This window comes from Anoplopoma fimbria, chromosome 14, assembly GCF_027596085.1.
Source record: "Anoplopoma fimbria isolate UVic2021 breed Golden Eagle Sablefish chromosome 14, Afim_UVic_2022, whole genome shotgun sequence".
NCBI lineage: Eukaryota > Metazoa > Chordata > Actinopteri > Perciformes > Anoplopomatidae > Anoplopoma > Anoplopoma fimbria.
This window is the reverse complement of record NC_072462.1, coordinates 10,719,965-10,741,019: the sequence shown is the minus strand read 5'-3', so window position 1 is coordinate 10,741,019 and position 21,055 is coordinate 10,719,965. Positions and strand designations below refer to the sequence as shown.

The following is a 21,055-nucleotide window of genomic DNA, read 5'->3' as shown; positions in this document are numbered from 1 at the left end:
TAAAGTATTTCAACAAGTACCACTCCACTTTTCAGTTGTTTTGATATTTGTATATGTCAGATCTGAACATGTTTCTGATGTTTTGATCAGTTCCACTGAGGATTGTGTTCTACGGGACATTGCATGTGTTTTTTCGTGTACAAAATTTCTAGTATTGTAACTGTGAAAAAAAAGACGACCACTGCGTCGTGATTATCAGTCTGTGATTATTTTGATAAGTTATTTCTTACCATGCCATACGTGTTGCTGTATTTCAGCTTCAGACATTGAAATGGGAATAAAAAAATATATGTACAGAGTTGTTGACCTCATGCTGCCTCTGTAATGTACTTTTACTACTACTGTTCTTGTACTGTCAAACTGTAGCGTTTATATATATATATATATATATGAATAAATAAAGAATCCAGACTGGGTGAACCATGGTTGAGATAAAAACACATTCAGGCATGTTGAGCAACAAACCAGAGACTTTCCTGAGAGCGCTGAGTCCCCTACCAGCCCCATACCGCCTCTCTCTGTGCACTCTTTGTCTAAGCTAGATGGCTTCATGGCCCCCAGATATGATGTGTAGTAATTTGATCACTGACATTTAGGGATTTGCAACATTTAGGCGCCAAACTAAAATAATGAAGTCCTGCAGCTCAGGAACCCACCTCGAGGAAAGGCACAGAGATTAGGTGATGAAGTCACACAGGCTCTTCTCATGTTGGGTTGTCTTTGTGCTGCATATTCTCAAACCCATTTTCATTAACCAGTTGACCCAATGCAGGCTGAGCCCGGAGTTCTGGGGCTTCAGGTCAGTGCTTCTACCGGACTGTAGAGACAATAATCTATGAACCAATTCCAAGATGAATTTCATGTTTTCATATATTACCCAAACAATAGATGGATTGTACGGTAAAACGTGTTTGAACAAAGATAAGTGGTAAATGGACTGTCATTTATAAAGCACTTTACACAACACGTCAAGATTCACCCACTGAGGCGTTATAAATCCCACTGCTCTTCATGGCCAGACCGGCCCTTTGCTGGTTGAGGTAGAGATTATTGGTTAAGGTAAGGCAAGAACCTGGAGTAGTTTGGGTGAGGACAGCCCCGTTGATCAGGGCACAGGACCTGAACACATCTGTGGGAGTTTGATTTGATCATAATAGACTATCACTATCGATTATCTAAATGTTTGAGTATACTCAAAACGAAAGCATATAAGAACTGGCTCCATGCAGGGAAAGCAGCCACACAAACAGTAACAGGCAGACAGGGTGGTCACACTGCTAACGTGGCTAAAAACACCGTTCAGCGGTAACATGATACTCACTCCCATTTTAAAATAGTGGCATAACCAAACACAGACACAACTAGGTGCATATGCTACTTCTATTGATTGGAGGGACTGCAGTGCTGAAGCTGATTGGAGGTTGATGCAGGTGACCGAAGAGCCGTGACAGTGCGATGGAAGATTTGGTCAAATAACAATGTAGCGCTTAAAGCAAGTAACTATCTAATAATTATTAGATACAATAAAAAAACGTTATGTCCCGTTTCGCCCCCCGGCCCGATTCAATCCATCACTTTATGTACAAACAGAATTACTGGGTTTTCAGTTGTGACTGAGTGCTGTGAGAATATGATGTGGTGCATTGGCCAGACAACAGTACAAAATACAATATATTGGTGGTGTTTTAATTAGATTTGAAAAAACCTAAACCCACAAACAGTCTGTACATCTGCTGTGTACAATAATCCATGTGAGAAACATCGTTACAGTCCGTATACAAGAAAAACTAATCGTTCATGAATGAAGTTTAGTGCTCATGAATACATTTCAGTCCGTGGTCTGCCTACTGCAAAGGAAGACATCAATGAAAAGTCCTGGGGGAAAAAAAATCACTATGATGGTTAAATTTTAATTTGTACAGGCAGACAACCAAGTTGAGAAGTGATGTTGGACAGAGTGGGCGTGGTCTCAGTTTCTCTTGTTGCGTCAGAAAAACATCCCGTCAGATGTTAGTCCGAAGTCTTAAATTGGAACTGCGCAGAAACAAACTGGGTGCCAAGTTCAACTTCCTCTGCTGTGCAATGCATTAGAAAAATAAACCTGATGTGTTACACAGTCAATGATGCGTAAAAGCCAAGTCGTGGCAGGTAGATCACTATAAAATGCCAAACGTCTGAGACTGTTAGAGCGCAGTAAATATAAAACAAAATAAAGGTAAAAGTAAGATTTACAATGCTGTCGTGCCAAAGTTATGGAGGAGTTCTAGTCTGCAACATCAAATTAACTAAAAAAAAGGCACATCACATTTCTCAAGCTGACACTTAAACCCTCAGAAAACGTGGTACCCAACCTTCAGTTTACAGCTTATTTCTATTGTGTTTATTTTTGAACATTTTTTTTGCCATTTTGTTTGTAGTCGTCGCTGATATTTCTTGGCTTTCATTAAAACAATTTCTATGTGTGAGATCAGAAGACCAACAGGAGGTTTGCAGGTTTCTCAGGATCAAGTCGAGTGAAGCGCATCAGTAATGGCTTCATCGTCCGTCTTGGGTTTGCCTTCCATTTCCATGTGTAAAGAGGAGGATGCTGAGGAAGAAAAACGGATAAAAACTAAAATGCTTCGGTCCATACGCGACCCGCGTTGGCTGTTAAGGTTCATATTTCCAGAGTCACGTGATGGCGGCTCGCGTCCTAGCAGTCTGCGTCTATCCGTTCTCCTTCCACAGTACTAAGTGAATGCTATGGTCGGGCATGCTGGTGGCAAACACCAGTCCAGAGTCATTGTCCCCGTCCAGGCCGTTGAGCCAGGACGTCACGCCGGCCAGGAAGCTGGATCCCCGTTTGGATTTCCTGTAGGCTGGTAGAGGCCAGCGGCCCGAGATGGCCTCCGTCCTCAGGTCCATCACATACAGGAAGTGGTTGTCGAAGAGGAGGGCGAACACCTCGCCGAAGCTGAGCAGTGACAGGTTGGCTGGGTCCTGTGTCTTTATCACCCTGGGGACGGGATCACATGCTGGATTTAGAGTAATTATGCCATAATTATTAATTAGACATAAGAAAAAAAGATCTTTCTAAAATTGAAATGTGAACCTTCCCTTTGCCTCCATGTGGGGTTTTCTATACTATTTTGTTTATTAAATCAGGTGCTTTTGACAAAAAGGAGGAAAATGGCTTTGAGGGAACTAAAGACTGAACATGCTGCTATAGAATAAAATGATATTACTATGATTACTACTTACGTCTCTTGTTATTATTAATTCCTCTTTATGTTGTCAAACTCCTTAATAAATTATTATTAGGCACTTTTTTATTATTATTATTACTGCACACTATTATAATATAGATGGATAGATATTCCTTTATTGATCCCCATGGGGGAAATTCAGGTGTTGTAGCAGCTCAAGTACAGAGACATTTTATATATATATACGATATTAATCAAGGGTTGAATATAAGAGCCGGTACGTTTTCATCTTAGAGAGATGATTCATAGTTTTGAACTCATCTCTGAGAACTACAACATTGTCCTATGATTAATGATGATACAATGTTATTGGTACTGAATACACTGAGCCTCACACTTACTCGTATGTCGGCTCATATTTACTTTAAAGAGCCATCTGGCACCGTCTTAGCTCCATCATGCTGTTAATAATATTCTTTTTGCTTTTCTTTATTATTTACATCCTTTGTGACATCTGCTCTCATGAGGTGATGAACGCACTTTTTTTTTGTCAAGCGAATATTTTTACCTGAGAACCTCAAAACTGGCAAAGTCCCACTGGTAGACCCCGAGGTCGGAGCTGCAGACGATGTGGCGCCCGTCGAACTGCAGGCGGGGCTGGAGGCCGATGCTGCGGTCCTCAGACACCGACAGCGTCTTCAAACACTTGCAGTTGATTTCTCTGCCCAGAGGCCAGACCTGCAGAGGGGGACAGTGTTAGCGCCCTCTAGTGGACTCTTCACTCATAAGAACATTCACCAGAGCTATGACGGAGGTTTCTTTACTCTTAAAGGGTGAAAACAGAAGAAACAGCCAGAGGCAGGAGTGTTACCTTGATTTCATACTTATCAGCACTCAGGAGGATGTGATCACCAGGATTGTGCACCACCGACTCGACCTCACTTTTCTGGAGTAGCACCTGATGGAGAGAACAATAACAGATACAGGTTTTTAGTCAAAGCTTCTCTTGAGGTTTTGGAATGAAGCTTTGAATGTCTTTCGACATATATTATGATATGATGATATCATCACCCTAAAAAAATGGAAAATCCTCAAACAAAACCCTCAATTTGAATAAAGGGATTCATCCGATTAAATTAGTTTCTCTTTTTAGTTTTTATAAACCACCTTTCTATAATGAACAATACTCAGAACGTTACTGGGTCACCCACCTGGACCTACTACTACACCTCCACTGGAATCTACATCAACAAATAGTATACTACCATAATATTAGGGGAACCTGGAACACTGTGCAGAAACCCCAGCTCTAAACAGGATGTATTTTTTAAAAAAAGAAAGAAAGTTGTGCAGCATTCGAATGTTAATTTAGAATTCGATTGTCAACGTTATGAGCTTTGAGTACAGCACTGTCAATAAACCCTTTTTCATATTTCCGACGGTCCTCGAACACATTGTGTGTGACGAATGCTTGCATCAGAAAAATCAACCGAAACGAAGCTTACATTTGTGAAATTTCATCAAAAACATTTTATTCTACACGTCTCAGTTTTAATCTCGCCACAGATAAATCGTTTGCTCCAACTTGATACTGTAAAGAAACGTCAAAATCTGATCCTTAGTGCAACTAGGAAGCCATGATTGATTCACCTGAGACCAACAGTTATGTGACAAACAATCTGTGAAACTTGGACTGAACTACAGGCTGCTGAACACAGAGCAGAGAGGAGATGCTGGAAGTAGAGGTTGTAAAAATGTTTTTTATGATTTATGGTAATATAACTGTGCTATACTGAACTAAAGACATTTTTGAGTTCTCTCTGCCTCCATAGAGGTACAGGACTTCTATGTTTTATATTATTTATCATATATATTACAGTTAAAATTACAAGAAAAGAGAGAGACGGAGCTGAAGCTCTGGAGGAAGAGTTTTTTAAATGTGAAACGTTGACCAATCACAACAGAGCGGGCTAGCTGACCAATCAGGTCAGACTTTGCTTTCTGGAGGGAGGAGCAAGCTCTACAACGGAGCATTTCAGAGAGAGGGTGAGAAGAGGTGCTGCAGGACAGACAGGATGAGAAACACAAGGCGGATTATGAGCATTAACGCATTTAAACATGTTGTAACTGTAACTTGAGATAAGAATATGCACCCGGATAATAGCATAATAGGGCCTGTTTAAATGAATGCATGAATAACATCCAATGAAAGCTGGAGCAGGTTGGATGAGCTGACCTTGGTGACCCACTCCGTGTGTCCGGTCATAGTGTTGAGACAGGCGCCGGCGGACAAAGCCCAGACCTTCACAGTGAAGTCTGCAGAGCCGCTTACCAGCAAGTCCAGCTCATCATTGTAGTCCACACTGAAGACTGAGCACACACAACAAGAATCAGTTACTAAAAAAAGGGACATTTATCAAAACGACATAACGTCAAATGAATTATTGTTCCAAATTTTGGGAAACGGCTGCTTCCACAGGATACCTACAGCTTAAACATTTATTTTACTTTAATGCCATACTGCATGACATTTGAGAACAAGTTTACAATTACCAATACTGAAAAATAATAAAAATTAGAGACACAAAAAGAAGAGACATGAAGCGACATTACTTGCTTAGGGTTTGAGACAATTTTCTGCCCAAATATTAATTGTAACATATAACAAGAAATGGGACACACCCACTGTTTGTTGGCATGATCGCTTGGCAATTTTCAATGTATCACTTGTGCCTGATTCTAATTACATTAGGCATAGCAAATACAGCCATGCCAAACAATCTTGTTAGTAGTTACATTTTGGGTGAATTTGCACTTAGATATGTCGTCCAGTTAACAGTGACAGCTGACGTGTAGACAGTGGATTCTCTGAGCATCCCGTCCATCCAAAAAAAAAGTGTTGTTGGTTTCGTTATCCTGATCAGCGTGATGTTAATTTGAGAGGCATTAAATAAAGTATTGTAAAAAATAAAAGAATAAATAGAAGTTAGCAATAATTTTGAGATTTAACGACGCTACATCAGAAAAAACAATACATACAATCTGTCTAAGCATTTTTAAGACTTCTGAAAGATTGGTTTAATACATTTCAGTACATTCGAGGCCTTATTTTAAGATTAATAAATTAAATTCCTTTGAAGACTTTTTTACCATGATACAAACACAAAATCAGTCACATATTTGTTCCTATCAAATGATTTATGCCCCTAAAAAGAAGCGCTTTTAGAGTTTATGGTCCAAGCTGCTGGAATACTATAATTTAATTTGGTTGATTTGGATTTTTGTTTGTACGCCTGTGTATTTACTTATACATACTTGAACACAGTAAACTGGAATGAAATGTGCTGTATAAATAAAGTTTGGCTAAATTATCCAAGAAGCCCAGATCAGATGTTTGCTGAATGCATAAACCAACCTGCTCCTGTGTGGCCACGGAACTGCTGGATTTTAGCTCCTGTGCTCCACTCCCAGCATGCAATAGTGTTGTCAAAGGACCCGGTAACCAGCTTCTGCTCATCAAATTTCACCGCGGCGCAGGTGTGCGTCTGAATTCCATAAATGCACTGCCCAGTGCGCACGTCCCACAACTTGGCGGAGAGGTCGTCGGATCCTGAAAAACAAGATGACGTCTGTGTTTCTGCTTAAAGCTCCGACCCGCCTCTCTAACACCCCATCCAGACCGACACAGGAACGTAGGTCAAATACGCTCAATTTGCCTCAAGCTGCAACATTATCTTCAATTTCTTATATTTTCTGTTTACAGAAAAAATAAAATAAGTCAACTCCAGAAGGACCAAACACTGGTGTGCTGAAAGATCAGTCCCACTTGATACATTGGAGGTGTCTGACCAAGGTTATTATTAGCATATTTAACACCCCCTAAACACTATATAAGGGCAAGTGTTGTGCCGTGTGCAAATACTCTGACACAAGCCCAAGAATTGGAGAGAAGAAGAGAAAGTGTGAGATGAAGAACATTGTCAGTAGTGAAACTGAGGAACTGTAAAATAAACTAAAACTAAGTGAACGTGATGTTCCAGAGCTTCAGTACGAGTGTAACAGTTAAAAAGAAAAGGCGTCTAAGAGTGGTGTGTAAGTCATTCAGAAACTGAATGCACCAATATCATCCAAGGCTTTACACAGTCTTAACTGGGATCAATGGACCATTAGTATTTCTTAATACAATACAATAATTCAACCTTATTAACTACTGCTGCTAAATATTAAAATACAGAAACAATATCGCCTCGCAGATTTCCATGCATCGTTGTGGTACCTGGACCGTGGTCGTGCCTGTTATTATAAGTAGTCTTAATTTTTTCCTTCGTTACTCTGCTTACTACTCTTATTATATGAATCATTTATGTCATATACATTGAATGTGTTGTATCTCTGTTATGCTGTTCATTCTGTACACATGACATCTATTGCATTCTGTCCATCCTGGGAGAAGGATCCCTCCTCTGTCGTTCTCCCATAGGTTTCTTCCTTTTTTCTCCCTGTTAAAGGGGTTTTTTAGGGGAGTTTTTCCTGTGCCGATGTGAGGGAAGGACAGAGGATGTCGCATGTGTACAGATTGTAAAGTCCTCTGAGGCAAATTTGTAATTTGTGATTTTGGGCTATACAAAATAAACTGAATTGAATTGAATACAACCAAATCCAAGATTATATCATTGTGCATAGCACAGGCTGCACAGCAGAGCGATTCATTCAAAGAGGCGGCGAAAAAACGGTTGGCATGTTGGTGGAAAATGTGTCTAAGACTTTAAGCTAAGAACAGACGTCTCATGACGTATATTTCTGGCGTCACTGCTGCCACTTCCTTGATTTTATCAACAAGTACAGACCAAATATTTAGAGCAATTGTACTGCAATAACAGAATAATGCATCAAATGTAAGTAAACTATCCTAATTATTTTTTTTACAACAACAGTAGGTACATTTACACCAGGATCAAAACATGATGTGATAATGGTAGAGGCCAGAACAGCGGGCTCCGTAGTGTCATTACTCTAATCTTTAAAAACTAATTTTACATACAAATAGTATATAATGTTTTTGCTGGACAGGAAGTCAGCCATGTTGGATTTTGTGCAGAAAACTTGGAATGGAATATTTATATTAGAGTGAGTGAAGTGACTGATTCATGACAGATTTAACGATTAACGATGTGTCACATTCATAACCTCATAAGATAACGTGGGTGACAGTATTGGAAAAAATATGCTTGTTTTATTGGCACAAATGGTCTTCATCTTTAGCTGTGCACTTTTTAATGATACAGCAAAACATTTGGCAAAGTACCACCTTAGAGAATGACTGGTGTACGGTACCTGTGCAGAGGAGGCCGTCCTTGTAGTAGAGGGCGTACACTCGAGCACTGTGGCCAATCAGGGACGACGTCTCGAAGGCCTCCTGATCCTGCAGCTGCACCATGCGCAGCTTGGCCTTCAGGTAGACCGCCTTCCAGTGCGGCGCGTCCTGAATGGACTCATCGATCCTCCAGCCCAGCTCCCGACACACACCCTGCCACACCTCTGTGCATGAGTTGATCACCTACAAGGAGACGGATGCTGGTTAGGGATGCTTGAATCACTTTCAATACCAGAATGGGTGAGCTGATACACACTACTTGTTAGTTTCTTTACATTGTTTTGTAAATGTGGCGTTTTCAACTCTAAAACTGAATTATTTTTGGCTTTGCCTATAATATCAAAACAAGTTCTTAATTATTATAATAAGAATCAGCTTGTATGGCAGAGTAAGTGTGAACACATTTGACTCTGGTATTTTGATGCTCTCAATGTCCATGCATAGAAATACCCATACAGCTAAAAACAGCAACAACAATGTTGAACAAGGTACCATAAACATGAAAAAAGGAAATTAATACAATGTTTGCCAATTCACAACAACTGGCATGAAAAGATCCTGTAACTCTGTAATACTTAATCCTGAGTTTCTTAACAAATACTCAACAATTTTGCTATGTTATGAGATATAAGCGTATTTTTCTACAGAAATCTTTCCTCATTTAACAAATAGAGCCACAGTTCTTAAATGTCATCAAAACACAAGCAAATGTACAGGATCTTTGTCTAAATAAAACAGCGTCAAATCACCAAGATTTTCATGTAAATCAAGAACCCCCCCATCCCTCTGAACTATCATGGCCGCTTCTTACTTCATGTCTCCTCACTCTGTGGGTGACCCAGAAATCACTTTGATCTGGCATCATTACAGATGACGGCTTGTAAAGAGGCAAAGATCAAGGAGCGAGGAGGCTTCCCTGAGATCTTTCATCGCACAGACACACATCTTTATCAGAGATCTGTAAGATGCCACGGCTGATCAGGCCGCTCTCACCACAAACATGCAGTTTAATACCAGCGTGGAGAAATAACAGAGCCACCAGTGATGTTACTTCCAATATTTCCCCCGTGTTAACTGCAGGCCAGATTAACTAATCAAGCCGGGAACTACTTTCATGTTCTTTTTAGATCTCATCATTATTCTTGAATATCTGTCTTGGTCTCTTAATATTCTTAAGACTTTATTTACAATGCACGATCTCCCCATGGCTGCGATGGTTTCCTCCCACAGCAGTTATCTTATTTGGCGACCCAGAAATTTGTATTTTTATTAGTATTTTTTCTACCATTTTTACTTGTCTGTCAAAACTACATAATTTTTTTCCCTGTTATTTATGTTTTTTCACTATATTTTATCCCCATTGTACAAAGTATTTGAGTTATTTGAAAAACGCATCTAAAATAAACATATTATTATTAATATTAAAATTATCAAATTGCCAGATAATGGCTGGATGCTAGATATTTTTACAACAGTCCAGCTTGTCATGCCAGAAATACACAGATTCTATGTTATTTCTGGCACATGTGATGCTCAGTCAACGACTGGTTCAAATTATTCTGATTTTCCCCGTAATGTTTAGACTATTTGACTATTTTCCCACATTAGTATGACATTCACCGTCTGTATAGAGTTTGTATTTTTTGGTCCAAGCATGACTACATTACCTTATTCCACTGTTTGCAGACCAGGCAGCAGGTGAGCAGGGTCTCAGGATCCAGCCAGTGGAGCAGGTAGAAGGCCAGCTCCAGGGGAAGGAGGCGCAGGAAGTCACGCTTCAGCAGCGTCTCCAGTCCATTAGACAGATGGCGGAGCTGGACGGCACCGCTTAGGGAGATGAGGTGGTCCAGAGACTGGTTTCTCTGCTGGTCGTTTAGAGTTAGGAAAGTGACAGAGACAGACTCCAGCCACCCCTCGAAGGCAGCCTTCTCCATGGGCACATGAGAGCGACCTGCAACACCTGCAGGATCAATGCAGGGGGGGGTCTGACGTCAGCAAATCATTCATGCACAGGATGGCACAAGTATCACATCTGGTAAATAAAGTGTTTTGGGATAACTTGAGGTATTCCAATATAATTTATTTTTCTGACCAAGTCAAAATCTCAAAGATATTCTTTTTGCAATAGCGGAAAGAATGTATTTTCTATGAGAGGCTTTAACAAATGTATGACATTTTTTATTAAATAAAATCTTAATTGATTAGTTTAAATTAGTTCTGAAGGAGATGAAAAAAAAAAACAAGGGTGAGAGGTGAAATGCAAATGACTCCTACTGTAAGTTTGTCAAGATGTTGTTTGAATGACAATTTAAAAAATGTACAATACAGATGCAAAATGTTAAGTGAATAAATATCTTGCAACTGTAGATGATAAGAAAAAATTCCATCGGTACTATCAGCATAATTTACATAATTTACATTACATTACAGTCATTTAGCAGACGCTTTTATCCAAAGCGACTTACAATCAGTAGTATATTACATATCATTCACCCATTCACACACTGGTGACAGGCTACCATGCAAGGTGCCACCATCAGACTCTAACTAACATTCATGCAACATCCAGTCCACACCGATGGCAAGCCTTCGGGAGCAACTTGGGGTTAAGTGTCTTGCCCAAGGACACATCGACTGCCGAACCCGGGTATCGAACCACCGATCCTCTGATTGGAGAACTACCTTGCTCTCCACTACGCCACAGCCGCCCATAATGCGGCTTATTTGGAATTTTCTAAAATAAACTAGAATATAACTTGATTATAATTCTAATAAATTGCACTGTACAGTGTACATCCCAGTTTAAACACTAGCTGTCGACTGTATAAAGTGAAATTATCTGTCTTCGCATGTTGGCACAGAAACAAATATTTCACAATCTCCACATGTTCTGTGTGTAATATCTTAATATTAGATATATTAACATCTTACATTCTTTACATCATAATCTTTAAAGTAGGCGCTAAGACCATGAACAGAAACCAATATTTGGTAACAGATTTACATGTAACATCATAACAATTCAAGTGGGCACTTGGACCATAGCCATGAAGGCCATGAACTGTATCAGAGTTTAAAAAGTATTGAATTAATTAAAATTTAATTTAAGTGTTGCGGATACAGAAATCCTTTTTTTTAATACATATGAGCGTGCACCAAAAAAAGACTGTAACGTCAAACCTTAAACTGTTTAGTAGTGTTGTGTAGGTACTTTGATAGAAAATGTATTTTCTACGGCATTTTCTTGCAGTGTAACGGATTGAAGACTATCCATTTACTATTGCTGGGACTTTGACTCCTTAAATATTTTTCAGATTATGGCCCACAATGAAAAAAGTTTGGCCCCTCCTGTGTTACATAGTCACAATCTCTTGAACCACCTTGAAAGACAACTATTCACAGGAAGCAAACGGCAACATCATAAAGTAAAACATTTTTTTAATTATTGAGTAAAATCTGAAGATTTGTCAATCACAGAAAAATTAACAAATGACCCTTTTAAAAGGGTCAATCACTATCAAGTCAAACTGTCAAACATTTGCTGGTAACATGCTGGTATGCTGTCATGTTTTCATCGGTGACACTTGATTGCAATTTAATACGCTGGGCTTCTTTTCCACAGCTGGTCAAACTAAACAAGCATTCATCATATGTTACATTGTTGCAGGGTTGTAGTGTTATGGCTTTATTCATTTATCACACTGACCGATTTGTAATAGTTTCATGAGCCAGAAATGTAGCCTGAGAGAACATTTTGAAGACGTGTTGGATAATAGATACAATGAGCTGTGGCTTATTTACAATATAACTTGAATAGCTGTAGTAAAGGGCTGTCAATCTCGTCAGGTAATTAACTGTATTTGCATATACATTCAGTCTAAGTTAGCCACCTGGCTAGTTAGCAACTTTTATAGCAAACATTAGCTGAGTAACGTATCACTACTACAATTTACTGGCAGATTAGCTACGACTAGCAACATCTACAACAACCACTGAACAGTACGCGCTACTGCTAGGCTATAAAGTTACATGTAAACAGGAAAAATAAATTCCACCAACCAGAGAGTTGCAGGGAGTTTCTTTATTGCCACTTTCCTGGCTTAGTTAGTTCACATAGCGAAGTTAGCTGTCGTAAGCTAACCTGTCAGCGAGCAAGTTGAAAGGATTGTCCAAGTAACCTAGCTTGGTAGCTAACGCTAGCTAACCACCATGATGTGAGTCCTTGATTCTGTTGACTGTGAATTACATAATGTCCCTGAGAGGATAGCGTTAGTCTTCATTTATTCAGTATTCATTTCCCATAGCAGGGAGTTTTTTTAGGAGTAGCATAGAAGGATAGCAGCTCTGTTCTGACAGCATGAAAACCAAAAGATAATGGAAACGCTATCCAAGCCGGGGGTCGCATCCGCCCTCAGATTTGCCTTACAGGAGAGGTTATAGTAGTATACAATTCTCATCCGGAAACAAACGGACATATTCAGATAATATCTACTACGTTCCTTCCGTATGTGTCTGCTACAGGGACAAATTAATTAAATGTTTTCTTTTTAAACGGTAGTGGCCTTTGCATTATTTTCTATTCACAGGTCGTAACTTGTCTGTAAGACAAAGATGCGGGCTTTTTTACACCATTATGAACAGGTAAACTAGCTTCCGGTGTCACGTACAATGTGGAACGATGAGAAATATGTGACAGCGGCTAGTTGGTTCACTCCCGCTGGTTCCACAGCGGCATCAACAGATCGCTTGTTTAATGTCTTGGTGGTTTATCTCGAAGTGTAGTGGAACCAAAATATGATATGCTTCCAACAATGCACGGACGACTTTTTTTCAGACAATATAAAATCACGCGAGATAGGAACGTGTCACGAGTACAGTAGCTTGCTGAAATGTGATGGAGAATATTTACCACCAGAGGGCAAACAAATAACCAACATTATTTCTTGCATGTTACGTTTATCAGTTATGCATCCAGGAGTTTGTCATGCAATAAGAATGAAAGACTTAACTTTAAGTAAGTAATTATTATTTTAAAAAAATACCATAAAATTGTTCTTTTTGTTCCATTCCTGTTTCCTGCATTTACTGTTGCAGTTCACATTTTGTGTTCACTGTAATATTTAAAGTTATTTTAAGTTTAAAGATTAGTGTCAACCCACCGGAACCCAACCCACCGCTGTTATTTAAGTCTGAGTTCCAGCAGCGTTTTGATAGTGACACCAGTTTATATTTAATAAATGAATAGTTTCTGATTTAAGACACTAATTTAAGAGCTTATTAATGACCCTTGGAGCAACAATGTCTTTGTCAATGTGATAGTTTGATTGGAGAGGAGACTGTATTCTACTATGGCATACTATTGGTTCAAACGTTGTATATGTAATATACTACTGATTGTAAGTCGCTTTGGATAAAAGCGTCTGCTAAATGACTGTAATGTAATGTAATTCAATTCAAAATAGGTTAAAGATTTAAATAATTCATCAGTATATTGCAGACTGTTATATGACAACATGGTACCCTGAGGTATCCTGACCTCTAGAACCTAGTGTGTGTCAAGCTTCAAAAACTCTCCTACAATGCAACTTGACAGAGTCTTTTCATTGGACCCTTCAAGCCTGGTAAACAACCACATCTTTTTTAAAGTGCTAACAAACTAAAATGACTAAAAGCACATTTAGTGAGACTGACCCTCCAGAGAGAGAAATCTTAGCTCAAGTCTCCAAAACTTGAAACACATTTTCCGCTTTTCACCTAATTTGCAATTCAACATGGCACTTTTGTAGCAAAACACTGCGATGGTTCTCTACAGAAAATACAGGAATCTGACCTAAAGTCACTTCTTTTACATTTTAAAAACACTGTCATTCAAAATGCCCCACACATGGACCAATTGACCGATTCACGGGCCACCTGGCCAAATACCTGATTGCTGATTTTCGACTGCTGTTTACAACAACAATGGAAATCAACATGGCAGTGAGAGGCATGTCAGGCTTGACCGATTTTGTGCCAAAACTAGCTACCCTATCGCGTATCATCTCATCACATGATCAAGTAGAGACTTGACATGGGTCGACATTAACATATATTAACTAGTAATCATCATGCATATATGTATGTGTCGAAAATACCAAAGAAAAAAATTGGGGAAAAAAAGATACTTTATTCACATTTTTGCATAGTTTATGTTATTTTATTCTAGATTGTACCTGCACTGTCTATTTTTAGGACCCTGGAGCTGTGTGTCAGAAGCTGTTATTGGTGGTTGGTGGTGTTATTGTTATCAGAAATGTCATAATTCCTGAAGAGCCAGTGTTCCAATTTTAAAACCATAAGCAGAATAATTGTTTTTTTTGTAAATTATTGTAAAGTTTTGAATGACATGTCTTTTTGCAAAAGATCTGAGGTGTTCTGCTACTTGTGTGTGTGTGTGTGTGTGTGTGTGTGTGTGTGTGTGTGTGTGTGTGTGTGTGTGTGTGTGTGTGTGTGTGTGTGTGTGTGGTTGTATAAATTGGGTGTTTATGCTTTATCAAAATCCAAGAGCAATATTTTACACAATGTAAATTAAACCTCACAGTTTGGACTGACTTAACTAAAAGCTAAATAGTTTGTCATACACTACATCATTTCAATAGAAGTGTTCTGGTATGAGGGCGAGCCTTAGGTCAGATTATGTATTCTTTTGTTTCCTGAACAATTCACATTTCTGGGCTTGTGACCAAATCAAACGGCTAATGCTGGAATTCTAGTGAAGTGTGTGGCTGCTCTGGCTCCCTTCTTACACCTCTTTGTGTTTGCCAAGTCGTGGAAGTACAACCTGGCGAATCAGCCTCAACTTTCACTTTCTCACTAGGCCTAAGTTTGTATTTTTTGGGGGGGCTAAAGTCACTCCAATAAGCTGTACTTTAAAATAGATGATTGACAGTTCCCCTGCTTCATTCAGATGTCAGCATCAACCCTTTCTATACAAGTGGACACAATAAGCTGCTGGGGGCCCAAGGCAGCCATTCACTGCAGGCCCCCTACAGTATTTAGCCTCCTTACACTTGAGTGAATGAATACAGCTTTGCTTATGGTTTTAAAATTGGAACACTGGCTCTTCAGGAATTATAACATTTCTGATAAACTATAGCCACCAATAACAGCTTCTGAGTACACCTGAACAGCGTAACAGTTCAGCTCACTGTATATATAACTAATGGTTAAAACGTGGTGTTCAGACGGTTCAGAATTTTATAAGGTGGCAGTCACATCAGCATCCAAACCGTCTTGGTGATTCATGAATGAACTATGATTAGATTTAATGTGCTGCTGACAGTTTGTTCACTGATGTAGGAAAAAACAAAAGCGTCAGCTGAGGACATCAACATATCCCTGCTTACACAGTCAAAGGTCTGTGCTGCTCTGCATAAATGGCACAGAGTGTCATCTCCTGGTGAGCTCATCACGGTAAACAGGAAACTTGTTCAGAATGCTGACACCAAAAAGCAGACTGATCCGGTCTAAAAAGATTCAATGGCCGTTGTCTTTCAGTCAACATAACGGGTGACTAATAGATGGTGTTAACTTGCCATTTATGTTGCTCACTCCTCGTGCGGTTCACCACTTCTTCCGTATCTATCACTGATTAGGGAGGAACCTCTCAAGGACAGAACAGCCGATCTGCTACAGCGGTCTATTCCCTCTGTGTTTAGAATGTGTCATTCTGTGTTTTCTTGCATTGTGCTACTTCATGTACTGAAAGAACATCTGATGCAAGGACTCAGTCTGAGCGTTACAGTACGTTTTACCACTTGACTGGAAATGTTCAGTGATAAAGCAGTTGCAGGGATGACTGTGTTGGGCCATGTGCTGTCTGTCATGTACTAGTGAGCAGCTTCAGATACCAACTTGTCTTCATGGGCAACATGTTCTCACACCCAACTCTTCAATAATAACCCTTTATCAGTTACCTTGTGCTTCAAAACTTTCACGCTCTACGTACCCCTCTTGAGTCAGTTTTTCTGCTCGTTACTCGCTTATATGCTGATTGGGGAGTCACAACTAAACCCGGGGTCCATGTGCACCGGACAAGTTATACAGCAGATAGCCCGCTCCAGTTTAAATCATGACTCCAAACCTTTGCACAGCAAATTTCAGCTTCTTCCTTCTGGACCAAGGTTTATTACCCAAGGTGCAGAACAAAGCGTTAGAAAAAAGCTTGGTTCCACAGCCATAACTTAGATGAACAAGTCGTAGCAACATTGTACGGATATATATATATATTTTTCGTGATTTAGTGGGGCCTTGAGTATTTTGTCATGTAGGTCTATTATCTGAGTGGTTTATAAAATGTGTGTCTTATGGATACCTTGTCTTTCCTTCTACTGCAAACCAAATCTACCTTAGGGTACAAATAAAATGACCTGAACCTGAACAGTATCTTTTCAAAATAACCTTCCAATGTAGGTTTGTTTAGCTTTTAGGTTTTCTTACAAGTTAAAATTACTTGGTTTAGGAAAAGATGCTGGTTTGGGTTGTTACATAAAACTAGTACACTTCTTACGTAGGTTTTGTTTTGTTACGTACACCTCTAATGCCAGTTACCTCATAAGTGTACTTGTACTGGTGCTAATAATGTACATAAGTTATGTAACAAAACTAAGGGAAAATAAGTCTGCATTGTCTTGGTTTTACACAGGACACAAACAGCTGTCTCCTAGCTGAAAGTCCCTGTTTGTTTCACTGCAGTTCTGTAGAAATGAATGGTCCACCGTGGATGCTATTACAAACCCAATCCCATTTATTGGTCAGTTGCAGGATAGTAGATTTGGCAAAAGAAAATGCATAGTATCAATAATCCACTCACCTCTCCTCCAACCCTGCCATCAGAACAATATTTCCACTTTTTCACATTTAAAAATCTAAAGTGCAGGTTGCCATTAAAATGTACTGTAACTTTAATGCTTACAAAAGATGAGCCCTTTAAACACTCCATGAGCCAAACACTCGTGCCCTCCCATCATCAAACGTCAAATATTCGTGCTCCCAAGGGAATGAAGCCTTTTGATTTGGCCACCATTATCGGCATCCTCAAGAAAATACATTGTAAGCTCCAGTACTGGTAAGACTCTTAGAATAAAGACGTAATCATTGAAACAGAGGCTACAATGATTGTTGATAACTTTCCAGAGCTGTAAGATCCAGTCTCAACTGCTGTGTAGTGTTTTGGTGTCCGATAAGCCTTCAAAGTCACATATCTACAGTATTACACAAGCTCCAGTTTTTTGATTGTATTTCATCTTCTCACTGGTACCTGAAGCATCACACCAACAAAGACCCTTGTGGTTTTTAACCCTGTGCTATTTTCTGGTTGAATGCCTGTCTAAAGTTTAACATGATTAATATATTTACCCAAATGCACAATGTGCAATATCCTGATCATGTGCCAGTTACTGTAGGTGACACAAAGTTCATGGGTGCAAATATGTCTGTTGGGCCGTGGGGTGTCAGGCACAGCTGGTGTTTCGGGAGGGGTGGGTGGTGGAGGGAGTAAAGGGGGGTAACAAGTCCCTAACAGGCTAAGTGATGGATGTCTGACTGCTAAGCTCCATGCTACAAAGGAGCCACTAAAGCTGCTGAAGACACTAAAACCCGTCCTGGATTCACTGGACTGCACAGATTAACACAGTGCCAGAGGCTGATTGGTTCACACACGGACACACGGTGGATTTGAGCCAACATGCCTTCAGTTAAAAGAGTGTGTGTGAATGTAATAACAAATTGTCATTGGACATCTGTAAACACTCGTGAAAAGTCAACGAGTTTTGAAAAGTCAAGTATTTGTGACAGTTGAGATATTTTGGCTCTGAAATGCTGCTTTCTTGTTCTTATTCCTCTTTTATCCATTATAAATAACTATGCTAATTCATCCATCTCTTTTCTGACCCTTTTACTCAGAAAGGGGTCATGGGGGGAGGATTTAAATAATCTAGACTTGCTTTAAAGGAAGATGTCTTTGTGAAGTAGCCTACAATTTAAAAATATTTCACTGAACACATACATTTTCAAAGCATAATGTTGAGTTTTAGATTTGTGAATGTGTTTTTTACAACCTTCAAGTCTGCCATTGGTTTCTATGTATTACTGTACTGAAAGTAACTAACTGAAACTAGCTTTAGTTTGACAATCTACCATCATCTCATGATTAAACGGAGATATCTCACCTGTAGAACCAGGCAATATCTTTTTTAAAACGTACTATTTTGGGACATGTTGGGACATTAAAGTAATGGACAGTTGTCAGTATAGAGACAGGCAGACAAGGGAAGATAAATAAACAATAAACATGGGTATTGTATATTGTATTTATTAAGTGATCCTTAAAAGGTTTCAGTATTCTTATTTGTCTTGTCTTGTTGACTGAAACTAGAGGTCAACTCAACCTAGCTCTGCTTTTATTAAGCCCAGAAAATAATCATACTTTTCAGGTAACCTGTGTCCAGTGTAAAGTGGAGTTTTGAAATGTAATCATGTTTGTTGATGGAGTCTGGTTTCAGAGTGTTAGCTGAACAGAATGATTCAATGATTACCCCCCAAAAGTCTGATGGCGATATAACATTTTCTGAAAGCATTATGTTTACCAATTGTAGTATTTATTTCTAAAAAAGCTTAATATTGCCATATGTTGGTATTATTACATTAGTATGAAACGATGCATTTTTAGATGTTTGCTGTCAACGTACAGACACTAATCAGTTAAATAAAGGATTGGGGTTTATAGGTCGGCAATGGTTTTTAGAAAACCACAAAAGGGAGGAAACATTGCAAAAAGAAGTGAAGTCCTGTTGTTCAAAAACGCAGATGGTCTGAAATGTATATTATGTATGTTGTTGTTAGATCTTTTGTGACCACAAGTTCATTTTGTTTGTTTTATCATTCCTTATCAAACTGTTTTATTTGGGGGGTTTTACTAATGGCTCTTGTCCACAAAAATAGATGTGTAATTGAAAATAGTTTTTTATGTCACTCCATTGTTTTCTTTCTTGATGAGACCAGTAAAGAGTTAACAGTGTCAGTCAAAATGAGGCTGCAATTAGTGTCAATTAACTCATGATGCTATTTAAAGTATGAACCACTTAAATGGGATAGAATCTTTATACCTTCCCTTACACTATCCCTTTTGGTAACATTTTCTATGATGCCCATGTCTATTATGCACGATAGACACATTAAGATGCGTAATAACCTGCTTATAATGAATTATATTTATAGTGAAATCACTTTTAATGATGCTTCATAACAATAATCATAACATATTATATGGTCAACTATCACAATACTTTATAACTGCTGGTCACTCACTTTTTTTGTAAGGGTCATCATGTATTTTAATTAGATATATAGCATAATACATTATAATCTTTTGAAAATGCATTATAAAAAACTGCATTATAGTGTGATAGGAGAATATAAGGGGAAATTGTTTGATTTAAATAAAGTGAAAAAAATAATTTATTTGTTGTCCAAAATGTCACAACTTTTTGATGATGAATGACGGACATTTACATTTCATTAATGTAATGTTTCTCTCCCCCCCAAAAAATGTCAAATGACTCAGTTCATAACAATTCCACTTTACTGCATATATTACACTTATAAATCAATGTTTGATCAACAAAAATGACTCCTTAAAAATGTTTTTACCAGGAAAGCAGAATTGTTTTAGAAATGATCTTGAAATGGACTCGGCTGAATCTTTAGTGTGAATGTTAATAGTTTCATGATTCAGTTGTTCATCATCAAATTGTTGTGTCAAATTGGGGTATGAGGCATTAAATGAACAAATTTATTTATTTTACAACGTTTTGTGAGTTGTTCTTGTGTTGATTTTGGTGGGGTTTTTTCACTTTACTTAAAGCACACAAAGACCACTTTGACTCATAATCAGCTCGTAATGGATTACATCTGTCTATATATCAGAAGTTTCATTACTTCACTTTAAGCCACCAAGGACCACCTTGAGTGACATACAAATAAATGATAATACATTAAAAAAGATAAAAAGATTATAATGTATTGTATATGTATGGAAATAATGAAACACTAAAACAAATGTGTGAATGAGTGACCATCAATTAGGAAATATTATCATACTTGACCATATATATCATTATAAAATGCTTCATAATATGTTATGATTATTCTTATAAAGAATTATGAACATTTATGAGTTTTTATAACTTCAATTATATAGTGTTATAATCAGGTTAAACACCTTATTAGTATGTTTATAATGCCTTATAGCCATGGCGCTATTGAAAGTGCTACCTCCTGTTTCAACAGGAGCTCAGAGGATGAGCCTCCGTATCAGCAGGTGTTAATCCAGCTCATGTTTTCCCGTCGTCTCTCTGCTCTCACGGCCGATTACACTCAGAGCAGGGAGGAGGGCTTGTCTGTTTGAAGCCCGATGCTGTACACTCACTAGTAGCCAAGCATGGGCAGTGTGTAGCAT

General features: G+C 38.7%; 1 protein-coding gene across 1 annotated transcript; it reads right to left on the bottom strand.

Moving 5' to 3' along the window:
* Positions 1-1,681: 1,681 nt before the first annotated feature.
* fbxw2 (F-box and WD repeat domain containing 2) lies at positions 1,682-12,938 on the bottom strand. The gene is made up of 8 exons (XM_054612541.1): positions 12,619-12,938; positions 10,227-10,519; positions 8,520-8,742; positions 6,601-6,795; positions 5,422-5,555; positions 4,057-4,143; positions 3,754-3,923; positions 1,682-2,995 (listed from the first exon to the last, which is right to left on the bottom strand). The coding sequence occupies exons 2-8, from the start codon at positions 10,491-10,493 to the stop codon at positions 2,707-2,709; spliced, it is 1,365 nt and encodes a 454-aa protein (XP_054468516.1). The 5' UTR covers positions 10,494-10,519; positions 12,619-12,938; the 3' UTR covers positions 1,682-2,706.
* Between the last annotated feature and the right edge of the window lie 8,117 nt (positions 12,939-21,055).